This window comes from Seriola lalandi, unplaced genomic scaffold (genome assembly GCF_002814215.2).
Source record: "Seriola lalandi dorsalis isolate HSWRI2012SDOR001 ecotype SW California unplaced genomic scaffold, Sedor1 jcf7180002054262, whole genome shotgun sequence".
NCBI lineage: Eukaryota > Metazoa > Chordata > Actinopteri > Carangiformes > Carangidae > Seriola > Seriola lalandi.
Genome location: NW_019524815.1, coordinates 938,778 through 955,355, shown reverse-complemented (window position 1 = coordinate 955,355; position 16,578 = coordinate 938,778). Strand labels below are relative to the sequence as shown.

The following is a 16,578-nucleotide window of genomic DNA, read 5'->3' as shown; positions in this document are numbered from 1 at the left end:
CATAAAAAATAAAAAAAATAAAAAGAGCCCAAAACAAACGTGTAGGAGCAGGAGATACTGTAGGTGTGAGGATGATACAACATCCACAGCTAATGTGATGTGTTAATCTCACTGTGTGGAGAATGAATGACTGAATAAATACATGAATGAGGCTGTCGGATTCATTGAAGGTACATGACAGAGAAAAGACACAGGAGCGGAGAGACAGAAGAGATAATAACTGAGCATGAGGTCACAAACAGGCTGGAGAATCATGTCAATACCAACCAGTGTCTCATAAAGGGGGATCACGAGGCGTGTTTGGACTAAACAGTTAGAACACAAGAGGGAGGGAAAACTGGGAGGCTCGAGGTTTTTACTGCACAGTTTGTAACCCTGAAATGACATTGTTATCATTATCTTACATGTTTATAACTAGGCAGGTAACCACACTGGATTCTGCATCACATCATTCAGTTAAAATCATGAACCACACAAGGACGCTTCCATTTCTGCAAAACTGCCATTCATGACATTAAATCAACAGTTCAACTTGTGCAAATGGAGGTGTTTCAGGTGAGTGTGTATGCATTCTTCTGTACTGTAAAGACACACAGATTTCTCAGAGAGACACGCTATAAATCACACAGAGAGAAAGCTAGATGTGAGCTATGCTGACCCCTTCAGGTTTTGAAGTGCATCAAAGAGGGATCCAAAGTGGCTTGTGTCTGAACCCTGAGAGTCAGAGGAGCACGGAAAATATTCTTAAGTGAGCATGTGAACGTCCATGACGTCCTCACACCTTGATGATCAGTCCAGATATACAACATAATGGGCAGATGTCATATTTCCAGTGGAAGTAGAAAGAGGCAGTGATGAATGAAAACTAAATTTAATCTCCAAGATGAATGCTCATACCCTGAATTTAAGATTTACAACATACTCACTGGGCTGCTTCACCTGTGGTAAATGTGTAAACCTGCAAGATTTTGATGACAATAATTTCCTTTTGTAATATACTGTATGTTAACTATAAAACTTCTGACAACTCTTCTACTTTAGATGTGAGTTACATACATTACATTAAAAAAGTGTTTAGAGCAGAATAAAGTAGTTCATTTGTATCAGAGCATGTTCATGAGCAGAGTGCACCAGCTATTCATAAAATCCAAACCTAGTGTAATAATAGCCCCAGTTTACAACCCGTGTGTATTGACATTACATTCAAGTCGCACAGCTTCTCATCTGATTCCTCAAAAAGAAAATACCTCTGAAAAACATAGAAGGCCATTTAACAGCACTTGCTGCTATTCTGAAGCTTTTTCTATAATCTCCACACTCTCTTCTAACCATTTGAATAAAAAAAAAAAAAAATCATCTAATGCACAATAAAATAGACTTTTAACCCATTTCCTAAGTTGTGCCTCGTTCTCCTGTTGACTAAGTGGAGATCTATGAATCACTTAATTAACTACTTCTTTTTCATAGATAAGTTGCTACTGAATGTTTACTGTTGTGCAGCTAAATGAACCAAATCACAAAAGCAGCGTTAGCTTTCTAATATGAGCCGTTTAGATGAGGAGTAAAAGTAATGTTAGACTAAATAAGATATAACATCAGTCTGGTGTAATCTCATTTTAAACTGCATGAATACTGTTAATTCTAAAACACATATATGTGTGCACATAATAATAAAACAAAGTCAATCAATGATTGGCATTAAAGTTCAACATATGACTTGGCCCTTTTAAACTTTTTTAAGGCATGTGAGAATCATGACTTTACAGATGTAAGTTTGTTAGTCAGTTGGTTGGTTGATGGTTTGTTGACTTTTCCTCTAGCGCCACCATGAGGTGGACATTTTTGTCTTTTAGTGAAACATCTCAACAACCACTGCACCGATTGCTATGAATCCCTGAAGATGAACATTATCAACTTTGGCGATTCCCTTTTTCATTTTAATTGATCATTAGGGTCAATATTTTTATCTTTAAGAACTAATAAAATCCCATCAGCCTTGGCTGTATCTTGTGTTTGTGCCTTGTGTTTGAAGCTAGTTATCACTCACTAAGAACTGGATTTTTGAACAACTGGTGCAACCCAGTGCTGGGTGAAATAATTTAGTATAATCATAATAATGTTGTTGCATTATTGCACCTCAAGGTAATGGCACTGTTTCACCTCTGTGACCCTCTGAGTATGAAAATATTTATGACGAACTCTCAGTTGTAAATAGAGCAAAATATCTCTCATGCATACAACTTGACCGAGACTCATCCGTTGTATAAGAGTACAAAACTTCATGTACAGAACACAAAAAGTGAATAGAACAGTGTTTTTTGCTTGTCAATGCCTGAAGAGGATGCACGATAACAGAGGTTTTCAAGTAGTGCTTGTATTTTCTGTCAAAGATCTCACAGATGTTTGTGTCAGTATGACGGCTGCTCCGGGTCCTCCTCATCACTCCAACCATCGGACCCGTCTGTCCCAAAATACCGGTCCCCAAAGTCCCCTGAAAACACACAACAGTGGACTCAGAGCTACTGTGTATGAGTTAGGGTTAGGCGCTGAAGGAAACAATAAAATCACAACTAGAATACACATTAATAGACATTAAAAGTTAAAGCTGCAAAGGTTGGAAGTGATAGTTCACTAAAATTTTTACTTTTGTGATTGATTCACAAACAAAATAATTAATTGGTTTAACATTCTACACTAATATTCATCTTAATGTTTGCAAGTAAGGTTTAGAGACTGGTCTATCTATTATGCACATAGTGCTGTTTAGTTACAGTATCCAGAGGAGTGTTCACTTCAAATCAAAAGTGACACGAGCATAAAATTAGAATCTGCTGAGACACGAAATGAAATCTGTCAGCTTGAAACACAGATGTTTATTATCTTTTATCTGCTGCAAAGTGGATTTTTTTATTTGCTGAGGACAGCGGTATGAACTGAAAACGTCTTAAGAACTGAAGTTATAGTACATCACCTGTTATTACAATTCTTCAAAGGTTGAGAGGAAAATAAGTTCTGCTTTGAACAAAGTGTGTGACACGTGCCTTCTGATTTCACAGTACAGTTATAAATAGAGTGAGGATGTGGAGTCGTTGGCTTACCGATACCAGGAATTACATGTAAAGAATCGTCCAGACTCTTGTCCACAGCGCTGGTGATGATTTTGACCTGCGGGAAGGCGTAGGCCACAGAGTGCACCCCGAGCTCTGCCATCAACAGCGACACCAACACGATCTTATCCTCTTGCACTTCGTGATCCTGCTCAGCCACACACACATCAACAGCTGTTAATACCTGCTCGTTACCAGGAGGATAATCAGTAAGTGGAAAGCAAAGGGAAGAAATGATTTGACATTTCTCTTTGCAGAAGAGGTGCTAATCAAACCTCACCATGACAGACAAAAAAAAAAAACATGTTACTGACGAAGAGGAGAGGGGTCCTACTGTTGTCTTACTGAAGAATAATGATGTTAATCTCCACCCACCAATAGGACTCGCACTGCCATCATGGCAGCAGCGCCGGTGGAGACTGTGCTGTCCATTAGGATGACATGATCTTCACTGATGTCTTTGGGCAGACGCAGGTAATGCAGCTGGCAAGGCCAGAGAGGAGGAGACAGGTTACCATGGTTACAAAGGCAGGAAGGGTAGTTACCACGGAGACACACATCATGTGGAAGAATTAAAAAAAAAAAAAAACAAGAAAACAATCAAAAATATTTTCATCTTTTGTCTGAGGTGATTTAATTCAATGTGATTTTGAGACACGATCCAATGTTGTGAAAAGTGTCAATAAATGAGCATCTGGAGGACAGTTATGTTAAGGATATTTGGTACTAAGTGACCCATTTTATCTACCTCTGGTTCGCCTGAGTCGAGGTTGGTCTGGATGAGGATCTTGCCGATGCGAACGTCCTTGCACACGGCTCTAAGGGCGGGCTCCATGGTCTCTCCTGCCCGCAGGATGGACACACCGGTGATCTGTGGAGACGAGGCAGCGGAGCAAGCGTGATGACAGAAACACTGAGGACACACTCGACTGGAAGTTAACAAGACCTTGTAAAACAAGAACATCACTCACCCCTCTCCCGTTGTCACTACGGCCCTCGTATTCATGTCCCTGTGGAGTCTGAACGACACACGGCTGTTAGAGGATACAGAGGAGGCGTTATTTTATTACACATTTACACTTCACCCACAGATGCTGACACACAAAAGAGTAAATATATCTGTGTTATCTGTGCATGTTTTTGTTTGGATATACTGAACTTTCTCTTGTGAATGTGGGAGACTTTTCTGTAGTATATACACAACACAGCTGCTGTATTATTGCAACAAAATACACCACAAAAATGGCAGCTTGTTTGCTTTAGCACATTCATTACTAAGAATTCTTTATATGATACTTTCCAGGCAGCCAGTGGTTTCGGTTGATGTCAGCTTGCTATAAAAGTCAACTTGCAGAGACTTGAACATTGCTTGAGACAGCACAGGCTCTCCCTCACTGTGAGCGTTCAGTCACTATTTATTTGAGGTATGGGTAGGGACATTTTCATCCTCTCCCATCAGGTTAGAATTGTTTCATCATAGGATGAAGGTGATCACTCAGAACAACTTCACATTGATTTGCTGTGACTCTTCCCTCTATTGGCACAGGTGAACCCAAAACCTGCCAGAAAAACACCCCCCCCACAGCATAACCAAGCCTCAGAAGCCCCCCACCGTAGAGGCCAAGCATTCAGGCCTGCGCCGCTCTCTTGGTGTCACAACACATGCACACGCCCACTTGTGGAGAATATGGGGAAGGATGACTCATCTGACCATATCTCTGTAGACCAGTGCCTCTGGTTTTTGCACAAATGAAGTCTCAAATGTGTGTTCATCTTTGTAATGAGGGGTTTATAGACAGCAACCCAGCTATAATATCCCTCTCGGTGTAACTGTCAACAGACTGTTGTTGCAAACACAGTCTGATCACGTCCTGTATTGACACTCTCAGGCACCTGAGGAAGAGTTGCTCTTCATCAAATGTGCGCTGTCGACCTCAATGTCTGACCATATTTACTGTCGCCATAGATCTTAATGCAGATGTCACCTCAGTCACTGTTATTGAAACACCAGTCAGTGGAGCGGTCATTGTGACTGACGCTCCGGCCATCCATGTCTCAAGAATAAACCCCCTTTCAGAGTCACTTAGCTCTCTTCCTCTTGGCGTCTTGATACATAATCAGAATCAGCTGGGTCTGCTCAGCATTTAAATGCCACAAATTGTTTTATTGTATCATGCAGTACACCTGTGGAGAAGCATCTGCATTGGTTCAGTTCCTCCACTCATTTATTCAGGTTATTCATGTTACCCATCTGTAGTTTCCCACTGACGCTTGAATCTACGAATAATTACACTTTGAAAATAGCGCGAGGCTCATGTCTCTGAAGCTGATTTTGAAACTATACTGGAAGAAACTAAAACTGATGGCTGCCCGAAAGGTTGTTAATTCCACAAACATATGGTTGGCATGTAAATAAATAATATAAAGATGATTTGCATTTAATGGTCTAAAAAAATGCTACAGTCCTTCAAACCTGCAATAACTGAATTTATGGTCACTTGGGGGCAGTGGAAACAAGCTGTGAACGCATATCATCACCTTTTAAGTTGATGTGGCAGCAAACAGTTGCTTATTTACACATCCAGCAGTTTCGGAGCAACATTATCATACATTTGAATTTTAGCTCTGTTTTTGGTCTCAGCTGACTCCTGAGGGAAATATCTGCCTCTTTATCTCCTAAAAAGTGACACTGCCTTAACTAGCTAGATACTTTGTCTGTTGGCTGTTTGGTGGCTGCCTGCTACAGCCAAAACCAATAGTGATGAGAGCTGTGAGGCTGAACCAAAACAATGACCTGAAGGACGCTTTAAAACTCTGTCGAGCTGAGGGAAACTGCAGAGTCTGGTGATAGTTAAGTTGTTAATATAAAAACATTGTTCATCGCAGCTTGAATGTTCACTTTGTGATTGAAGTACCTGAGACGGTAGAAATGTAAGTGCATGTTCTATGAGAAGCCGCATTAATCTCTTTGAGTAGAAGATAAACTCGTCTCGACTGGTGTCTTTGTTCCTGCGGTAGAGCAAATATGAAATGTTTTAAAATTCATTTTGTACGCACAGTTACAAGGACACAAAGCTGTCCACGAGCACAGGCCAGTGTACCTGATGATGGTGTGCAGGCCTCTGACCTGCGGCGTACTCTCCAACACACTGAGCGTCTGGGGCAGCGGCGGCTGAGTCTGCTGAGCGGAGGCCAGGAGAGCCCTGAGACCAAGAAGAGGTGGTTCAGATCAAGAGGTTTTATACTCTTTTACTCTGCTATGCCGTTGGAGAAATGGAGCAGTCTGACTTTAGATTTAAGATGGCAGAGAGTTACCATTAAGACCAAGTCACTAAACGCAGAAAGACAGACCAGAGAGAGCGAGAAGGAGCGTACAGTAACAATTAGTGATCCAAAGCCACAGAAGGCAAAGTCAAAACATGTATCAGCATACCTGACACTGAGCTCACGCTGCATAAAGAGAGGGTAAGAGAAAGACAATGAAATGGGGTAAAAAAAAAATAGAGATAGTCAGAAGGAAAAAGGATTTTGATGATATTCTATATTGTTGTTATTGTTAGCAAATCCTATAAACATAAGTCTGTTAATGCTTTCAGATTTCCCCAACCTGGCTGTTCACGCTGCTGGAGATAAATTTAGATAAAGATTTAAAAATGGAGAACAAATATATAGTTTCATTAAAAAAAAAAAGGTTAAACAACATCCTAAAACAACTGGGCACTGTAATTTATAGCAATCATCACTCAAACAGGAGGAAACGGTGCATTTGTTGGAGACTATATTCAGCTGTGGATTTGGAGTAGTATTTTCACCAGCAGGCGGTAGATCAAAGCAAACTGGACAGTGTGTGTTCGTGATAATAAAGGAATATGTCAGCCGGTGCAACAGTGTGGCTCACTGATGCATAGGGATGGTTTCCATTAGCTGGTTCCATTTTGGATCTTGTTTCAGTTTGGTAAAGTGCCTGGATTTGTTAAGCTCAGGTGCCAATGAATCCTTTATTGAATCCTTCAATTGCAAGTTCTCTTTGATAGTTTGGCTTCTCTGTGACACTACAGGCAACTACAAAGATGACAACACCGGTGCCATATACAAACAGTGAGACATGACTGACAGACTGACTGAACAAGGTGGAAATCCATGTCTGAAATGTTCCAAAGTGCAGATACGTTTCATTGAAATCATCCAAGTGACTGAAATGTAGTATTTGCAGGTGAGTACTCACAACAACAAGGGGAATAAGAGCCTTGCTTAAATATTTATCCACCATCTAACATGTTAAAGTAAGAACTTCAAAAGGCATTTTTGACAACTTGAGAGGGGTGAGTTCTCTGCCTTGTGAGACGGTGTTGACAGTGTTACACAATAATCTGTGACCCACAGTGTCTCTTACATGCAGAAATTGATATTTGATGAAAGATAAAGTAGAATAAAATTTATTTTCCAATGTGTTGTTTTTCCTTGAACATCTACAGCGTCAGCAAGGAGCAAAAGTCATTTTCCAGCAAAAGGGAAAATGAGTGAGGAAGAGTTAATGAATGTCAGAGATAAGTGACAAATTATATGGGTTGAAAGCCCTACAGCCTTTCATCACAGCAGAATCTGTGTGGTTTAGGTTTGTACAGTGTGAAATAAGGAGAGGAAATAGGGGTTCAATGAGGGATTTAAGTTCAACAGGGATTCAGAACAGGATTCACATTCGATAAAATGCTACCGAATGCCCTCCCGAGTGTGTTTTTAATCTGCACAGAGAAATGATGAGGTTTATGACAATATGATGAAAATAGAATATCACCAGCCTTTGTTTATGTAACACATGAGCAGCTAAAGTTTGAGAAGCTCTGGTTTCATTTTAGCTTGAAGCAGGTTATTGTACAAACAGTTGGGAATTTCTCTTTCTGTCTCTATGTTACAGCTTTTGGACACATGGTGGCGCCACCCTCTGCTGTACAGTCAGCGTTTTGCCCTCTCACCTCCTCCAGCTGGCTGTGAACATGCTGGACTATAAGATCGATGGCCACCATATTCCCACCACCTTGGAGAGAAAAACAATAAAGAGACATTTGGCGGTGTCGCTGGTGTGTTTCTGTGAGAGAAAGTGATAAAAATGCCAAATGAGGAAGTCTGGCTTTCCCACCTCTCGGCACAACGATATCAGCCAGCCTCATGGTCGGCTCAATGTACTGCTCAAAGGCTGGCTTCACAAACTTGTTGTACTGCTTGATGACGCCTTCAATGTCTCGTCCACGTTCTGTGATGTCCCTGCGGAGCCGGCGGACCAGCCGAATGTCTGAGTCTGTGTCCACAAAGATTTTCATATCCAGGAGCTGCAGGTGGGAAGAGCAAACACCCCTGAACGGTTCAATGACATTCACTTCAACAAAGCAGCTGCTCAAACAATACTTGCTGGTGATTAGTTCACTCAAGAATTCTTCAAAAAAAGAAAAAAGAAAACATATTGCCTCACCTGAAGAAGCTCTTTGTCTGCAAAAGACATAATTCCTTCAAATATGATTACGCTGGCACCATACACATTTTTCTGCATAAAGGGGAGAAAAGGAAAAACCAAGAGCAGAACATAACTTCATGAACAGTCAGTTTAGTTTTTATAAGATTAAAGCTGCAGAATGTCACTCTGAGAAACATGTTTACTAGAGAAAAACATGTTTACAGAAAAAGCTGAATGCAGCTGTGTCATTTCGCTCTTCTACTTTCTTTACATGGTGCATATTTAAACGGGCTATTTGTAAGTTTTCTCTGCCGCCGAATGTGGTTTCTTGCTTGGAGCGGGTGGTGGTGATTGTCGCTTACAAAAAGGTTATCATACGTCCTCTGAGCAGAGCTTTATCTTCAGGGCCAATTGGAGGCTACAGTGAGTCACTATCGGAAAGTGGCGAGAGGGGTCGGGGGGTAGCTGGTTACTGTGCTAACTACAGGAGAAGAAAAGACAAGAGTTAACATTGGTGTTGCTTTCCATCTCTGGAGACAACTCTTGGAGAGTAAAAGAATGAAGTTTGATGCTGAGCTCACAACGTTTCTGGCAAGTAAACATCTGTTGATGCTAACGTTGGCTATGTAGCAATAGCAAAATTTACAAATAGCTCCTTTAACCTTTCCCTGAGGACCATTCTGTAAAAACCAGGCTACTTTTTTGTGATAAAACAACAACAGCTCACCCAGTCTTTCTGCCGTCCGTGCGTGGTGAAATCATACACTGGGATCTTCACACTCTTGCCTTGCTTCAGCTTCCTGAGGGTGGCAACCAGCAGCTCAAAGTCAAATGCCCCGGGATGATCGAAGTTGTAGTCATTACTTGCCGCCAGGGCCTGCTCATCTGGAGATAGAACCTGTGAAACACAGCAGATTAACATTCAGACTCACAGGATGTTACTGATAAGACATGTTTGAAGATTTGGAAGGGTGAGTTCGACATTTTTGGAAAAATGCTTTGTTGCTGAGTTACATGAAGAAGATCGATACGGCTCTCATGTCCGTGAGCTACAGCCAGCAGGTGATTAGCCTAGCTTGGTGAAACAGGTAACCTGGCTCACCCTAGAGTTCAAAAACCACCTCTAAAGCTAATTAACACATTGTATATGAAACAAAATGTGAAAACTATTTCCTCTTGGTTGCCTGGACTCGTATCGATCTTCTCATCTAACTCTTAGCAAGTAAGTGATACATATATATATATATATATATATATATTTTCTCAATCAATCGATCATTTAATCTGACAAATGTCAGAAAATAGTGAAACATGTCCATCCCAGTTTCTCTGAGTCCTCACAGTCCAAAACCCAAAGATGTTCAGTTTACAATGATATAAAACAGAGAAAAGCTGAAAGGAAAAACTGATTTTTTCTTTTTACATTTTTGCTTGAAAAATGACTTAAGCTAATATTCAATCATGAAAATAGTTAAATTATCAGAATAGAAGTTTAATTTCATTATATTCTGTTGTATATTCTGCATTAATTTCCATTTGTGGATTCACTTTTTGCTTGCATGTTGAAACTATTTAATAATTACAGAGCACAGCCAGAGAACAAGAACAGATAAAAGGGGAAAATACGGCTACAGTGTTGTAATTAAATTAGCCATAGTATCATTTATTTATATATTATAAATTCATGATAAGTTCATAAAAATGTACTTTCAGAAATTACATTGTAAAAAGTTTAAAAATACAGAGTACTTATTATTCTTATTATTACTAATATGGTGTATATTATTGTTGCTGGGAAGAAGGCGGCAGCTTTACAGCTATAGATATAAAATTGTCATGTTTATGTTTTAAAATGATCATTAAACTATTATTTTGTCCACTTGGAGGCAGCAGAAACAATTTGTGAACACAACATTGACATATCATCACATCTTAAGTTGTTATTGTGAACATGTTAGCAAACATGTTGCTTATCTACACATCCAACAGTTTAAGGGCAACATTATCTTTCATACGTGGTTGTGTTTCTTGCCGCCTGGTGAATCTAAGTCCAATATTCACTCTTCCTTTTGCTTCTGTTTTTGGTCTTCATCAAGTCCTGACAGGAAAATCTGACTTTTTAGCTGCAAAATGCTCCACTATGTTCCCCTGCTGGTCTCTGAGTGTGTCTGTCTGCTGTTTGCTGAGCAGGTAGTGGACAGTGGACAGTGGCTGCTGTGATACTATGAGAGCAGTGAGAGTGAATCAACATAAAAACAGCCAAAAACTTGTCGACCCACATCACATCGCCACATTGTTTTTAAGCGAGTGTGGGCAGCTTAAGCATTTGTCTTTAAATATTTTTAAAAAGGTTTATAAAGCTTTTATCTTCTATTATGTCATATTGTCATATCAATACAATTTCAACTCACAAACAAACTTAATTGAAGCTTATTGGACAACATACAGAAAAAAGAATTGCATGACTCTTTCCCACCTGTATACTTATATTAAAGTTTATGATTACGTTTTTTTTTTTTAACTAAGTGAAAATGTTATGTGCAGTTTGTCTCTTTTTCATGGCATTGTTACTGTTCATATCATCGTCTCTAGATCCGTCCTGAATAGATATTTGTTACCTCCTTATACATGTCTGTAGGTGCACACTGTAGGAGGTATATCCTATATACACCAAACATTCACACTGTAATTTGCAGGCTGTAATCTAAAGTGTTACCAGAGCCGCGTATTAACTCAACCCTGTGACAGATTGCTTTGAGGTTCTGTCATTAATTGAAATCCTGCTTTTCAAATTAACGAATCATTCGACCCGAAAATGATGATATATTCCTACAATGAGGCCATAGATAATTGGTAAGAATCAAATAAAATAAGACAAATAAAAAAAAAAAAAAGAAGACTAAAACGCATGACTCTCACCTTGTAGAAAGAATCCATAGACAACAGCACAACCCACGGCACATCCAGAGCCTCAATGATCTTATTGGCCACGGTGGTCTTCCCTGAGGCACTGCCCCCACACAACCCTGCAGATCCACACACAGAGCCACACATTTCAAAGGCCCATTATGTTTGTTTTTCAGAGTGTGTCTAATGTTGTCTGGCGGTATGCATGTGCAATCGCAGTAAAGTGTTTATGGGTATAATAAGACAGAGTGGGACACAAGAACAGGCTCTGCAGCTCAGAGCCACAACTCTACATGAAGGTAGTGAAAGAAGAAAGTAAAAACATCATCATCATCTGTCGTACCGATGACAAAGGCCTCTTTTGACTGAGCTCCGTGCTCGTCATACCAGGGAGGTCGGCCAGCGGTGTAGATGGTGCGTGTGCCTGTGCGGAGCAGAGGAGGCTCAGTTTTACTCAGCAAGGTAGTGCTCTTCCTGCGAGGAGCCCCGGAGGGGGGCAGCAGCCGGTCCAAAGAGTCCTCCCCACTCCCACTGCAAAACAGCAAACAGCAGGACAGGTTACAGCCTGAACACACAGAGGAGTCTCTCACCGCGCTCCTCGACGCAGCCAAAGTGTATGAAAACAGAGCAGCTTAGTGTAGTGGAGCACAGAATAAAGCTGAAATGATTAGGTGATTAATTGATCAGTTGATTGACAGAAAAATAATACGCAACTGTAGATTATCGATTAATCATAAAAGTTATTTTTCAAGCTGTTCAACTGTTGGAATTTGCTGTTTTTCTTCATCTTACATGACAGTAAACTTAACATCTTTAGGTTGTGGACAAAGTTTAGTTGGACAAAACAAGCAATGTTTTATAGCAACAATTTATAGATAATTTTATAGAATAATCAATTAATGAAAAAGAGTCAATAGTTTCAACCCCAGTGCAAAACAATACAAGACAAAAATGATTCTGAGTAATTCCACCTAACAAGAATCAAGCATCTAAATTAGAGTAGCAAAAGTTTTTGTCATATCTGTTATATTATATACAATCTGTATGACAGGGGCCTCACAATCATGTAAGAAAAAATACAAAGACAACAAAACATATATTCTTCTTATATTTTATATGTGTGTATAAATGAAAAGGACATTTAAGCATTAAAATAAATGTATTCAGAAGAAAGAGATGCAACATATTTCAGTCTGACTGATCTTTTTCATGACAAACAGCACTGCAGGAAGCAGATAAACAATCTGTTGAGATGCAACTTCAACCTTAAACCTGCAGAGCAACAGGGAAACATTTTTGTCCAGTTACACAAACGCAAAGTTGTGTGTGACTGTTGAGCTGCTAAACCTGCTGTGAAGTCAAACCCAGCTGCTCAGGAATAAAAACTCACTACTTGATGGTTTCTACTGTTTTTACTGGTTTGTAAAGGAAGCCAGATGTAGTGGTGGAATTAATTTACTGAAGTATTTTCCTGTACAAATTTGAGGTACTTGTAGTTTACTTGAGTAATTCCATTTTACACCAATTACTCTACTACATGTATCTGACAGCTGCAGATACTAATTAAGATTTTACATCCAAAACATAAGAAATACAGTTTGATTGGGCTTCAGTGCTTCAGTGTGCCTTGGTATTGATTGAACAAGTCTCTGAACTCTACTGGAGGGATGAAACACCATTCTTCCAAAAGCTTTTCCCTCACTTGGTGTTTTGATGACGGTGATATTGAGCGATGTCTAACATGTCGGGTGTCAAAATCTCCCATAGGGTTGAGATCTGGTGACTGTGACGGCCATAGCAAAAAATTCCCAAACTTTCTATTGACTTGCAGTGACCTTTCCCTCCACAGGGACAAGTGGGGCCAAGCAATGTAAGATTTTCACTGAAGTTATTTTACTTGTAATGAAGTATTCTTTCTTTTAAGTAAAACTATTGGTAATTTTACTAAAGTAAACAATCTGAGTACCTCTTACACCACTGCCTGCACTGTGTTAACGCTGCTGTATGATATTCTAACCTTAGATTACTTAGATCACTGTAATTAAGATTAGACTCTCACACCCCTGTTTACTATGTAACACACTAAAGTCAGCTTAGCTCTTGCGTCACACTCTCTGAGGACACATTGAGCGACTCCTGCATTTCCACTGGCAGCAATTAGAAATTGAATTAGTCTCTCTGCTCGTTTCACGCGAGACACAACTACATACATGCACACAAAACGGGACAAGGCATAAATGGAAGAGAGGACTAATGAATGTTTGTTGCGTATTCAGCTGATGCAGTTTCAAGTGCTTGTTCAGTAATGATACACTGCAGGCAACCCTCTGAGACTGAGCACAAACAAAACACACCAAAACCCCTGCAAACTAACCTAGATCCTGCACTTCCTCTGACCTCTCAACAAACCCTGTTTAGAGACTATTTATGGCTCACACACACACACAAACACACATCCGTGGTGTGTATGGGAACTTTGTGAGGGGAACACTGGCATCCCGCCTGCACTGAGAGAAAACAGCAGCGCACACAGTCACATCTTACCTGCGGTCAGACCTCAGGGACCAACAGCCAGAGATCCTGGCTCCTGTACAGTCCAGCATAGTCATGTCTGCTTCAGACGACAACCTTCTACCCTCCAGCTCGTCTGTCACCGTGGCAACCTCGCCAAAACAACAGCCCTCAACGTAGTAACACCGGCCGAAGTCGTAAACGTGTGTGCAAATTACAGCCGTTTGTGCTTTCACTCCATCTGTACCTAACAGTCAAAACAAATCTGACCTCCTCTCATCTCGCCATGCTACTGATCATGTGTCCTCCTTTCTCTCCGTCCCCCTCATTCTGTGATTGTGTGTGTGTGTGAGTGTGTGTGTGTGTGGGACAGACACTAAGAGGATCAATGTAACACTGACAGCAAAGAGCCGCTTGGCTGGTATTAATAGATGCTCCTGTGAGCGAGTACAGGACGGATGTCTTTTGCTGATCCTTCCTCTCAGTTCACTGAATGTGATCCAGCAGAGTCATGACAACACTAAAACACCACACAGACATACACACTACAATACAGGCCTATACTCATGTCCTGACAGGGAATACACCTGGGACAATTGTGAAAACTGCCCATCAAAGTTTCCCAGAAGCCAAGATGAAGTCTTCAGGTGTCTTGTTTTAACTTGTTGTTCCGTTTACAATGATATAAAACAGAAAAGCTGGAATCACATAATGTCGAGCATCGTTCCATGAAAAAAAAAGATTAAACTATTATCTTTTAGTTAAATAGTGGACGATTCTTTTTCTGTTGATAGACATATCAATTAATCGACTAATCGTTTCAGATTTAGTAAGCTGTATCTGTTCCTGGTCTGGAGGCTGCCTTTTCTTAACTTGTCTGAGCAGAGTGAAACTGCAGTTCTTAACATTGATTGTTGCGCAATTCTTTTCTTCTAGTCAACAGAAGCGAAGTCAAATTTATTTTTATAGGATTCAAGTCTCAAACTCGCCTAAAATGGCTTTACAATCTGTACCACGTACAACACCCTCTAATCTTAGACTCTCAGCTTGGATAAAGAAAAAAGTAGCAGAACTTCATTATAAAAATCCATTATAAGTAAAGGTTCTGCATTCAAAACTTTACCCAAGTAAAAGTTTTTCTAATTCTGACAAAGCGATGTGCTGTCTGATGGTTTAATCTAGAGCTGAAATGATGGACAAAAACATAAATCAGGAACTATCTTGATAACTGTCAATGAAAACAGTCCCTAATTCAGGCTTCTCAAATGAGATGATTTTCTACTTTACTCTGTTATTTTATTATAAACGTTTGGATTTAAGACATTTGCAGACCCCACTCAGACATCAAGTCCTTACTTAAGTACAGTTTTGACATTTCAGAGAGAAATATCCATTACATTTATTTGACAGCTATAGTTACCTGACAGATTAAGATGTTACATACAAAACTTATGATCATCTTATGATACTTTATGATAGATTTAACCAGCTAACATTAAATAAATAAGTCAAATGTAGCCCCACCTCAACAAATGGCACCAGGAAAGCACTGCCTTCATATTAATGCATCAATAATGATCTGATAATATAATAATCCTGGATTATTAACATTGATAACATTGGTCATTCTGCTGCATAAAAAGTATTTTTTATTTTGATACTTTTAGTATATTTTGTTGAAAATACTATGTATTTTTACTATAACATTTTGAATTTAACCCATTTACTTGCAATGGAGTGTTTTTATAATGTAGTATGAAGTAGTTGGTTTAAATACTTCTTCCACCACTGTACTTGTATAAATGTACATTTCACCACAGCCTGGGAAATATCAAGAGAAGATTAAAGGTTGAGAAATCCAATTTTTACAAATTTTTAAATTATTTCAAATTTAAAGTATAATTAAATAATTAAGTATAATTCAAAGTATAGACTGTATAAAACGGACAAAATACCCTAAAAATCCCCATGGTCTCTGAACACAACAATGAATACTACAGACTAAAAACTGAAAATACTGTAAGTGTTGTTATTACAGGGATATTCTAGTGGTTTCTCATTAGGGAGCCTGTGACGCACAAGCTCGCCTACTCCTGGAAAGCTTCGTGTTTTAACGCATTTTATGCATCTACATTCACCATCCAGTCACTTTATCGTATAATTAATGAAAACATACTAACAGAGAGGGGATTTAAATGAATAGTATTAACGTTAGAGACGAAACACGTCGGATATCTTTGCTCTGTATAGAGGAGGAGGGGGAGTCAGTGTGGTTAGCGCTACATTACAGGACCAACGAGCTGCTGCAGACTAAAAAATGTTTTAAAAAATCACAAATTATTTCTGTTTAGAGAATTGAACACTCAGTTTCATGTACCTGTCCGAGCGGGACGACATTATTTTCCCGCACTCCGTCTCCATGGGGATCTTGCGACCTCGGAGCCGGCATCGGCTGGTTAAAGCCATGGATGGATTCCGTCTCAACCGTGCGGTGGGATTGTGGGTAATGTAGTTTATCATCACGTGCTTCAACACAGCTGCTCTTTCAAGGGTAATGCACACATTTCTGACCTTTAGGTGGACATTTGCAAAAAATATAGAAAT

At 39.7% G+C, this 16,578-nt stretch overlaps 1 protein-coding gene across 2 annotated transcripts; it reads right to left on the bottom strand.

Annotated features, from left to right (window-relative positions):
* Window positions 1-341: 341 nt before the first annotated feature.
* On the bottom strand, window positions 342-16,550 carry uckl1a (uridine-cytidine kinase 1-like 1a). Of its 2 annotated transcripts, none has more exons than XM_023405153.2 (15): window positions 16,352-16,550; window positions 11,807-11,994; window positions 11,476-11,582; window positions 9,284-9,454; window positions 8,575-8,646; window positions 8,245-8,434; window positions 8,081-8,142; window positions 6,541-6,557; window positions 6,209-6,310; window positions 6,023-6,116; window positions 4,079-4,141; window positions 3,856-3,978; window positions 3,483-3,590; window positions 3,099-3,255; window positions 342-2,491 (listed from the first exon to the last, which is right to left on the bottom strand). In XM_023405153.2, the coding sequence occupies exons 1-15, from the start codon at window positions 16,492-16,494 to the stop codon at window positions 2,409-2,411; spliced, it is 1,680 nt and encodes a 559-aa protein (XP_023260921.2). In that variant the 5' UTR covers window positions 16,495-16,550; the 3' UTR covers window positions 342-2,408. The 2 variants fall into 2 exon arrangements, with proteins under 2 accessions (XP_023260921.2, XP_087029796.1); XM_087173670.1 differs by lacking the exon at window positions 16,352-16,550 and adding an exon at window positions 14,008-14,253.
* Window positions 16,551-16,578: the final 28 nt, after the last annotated feature.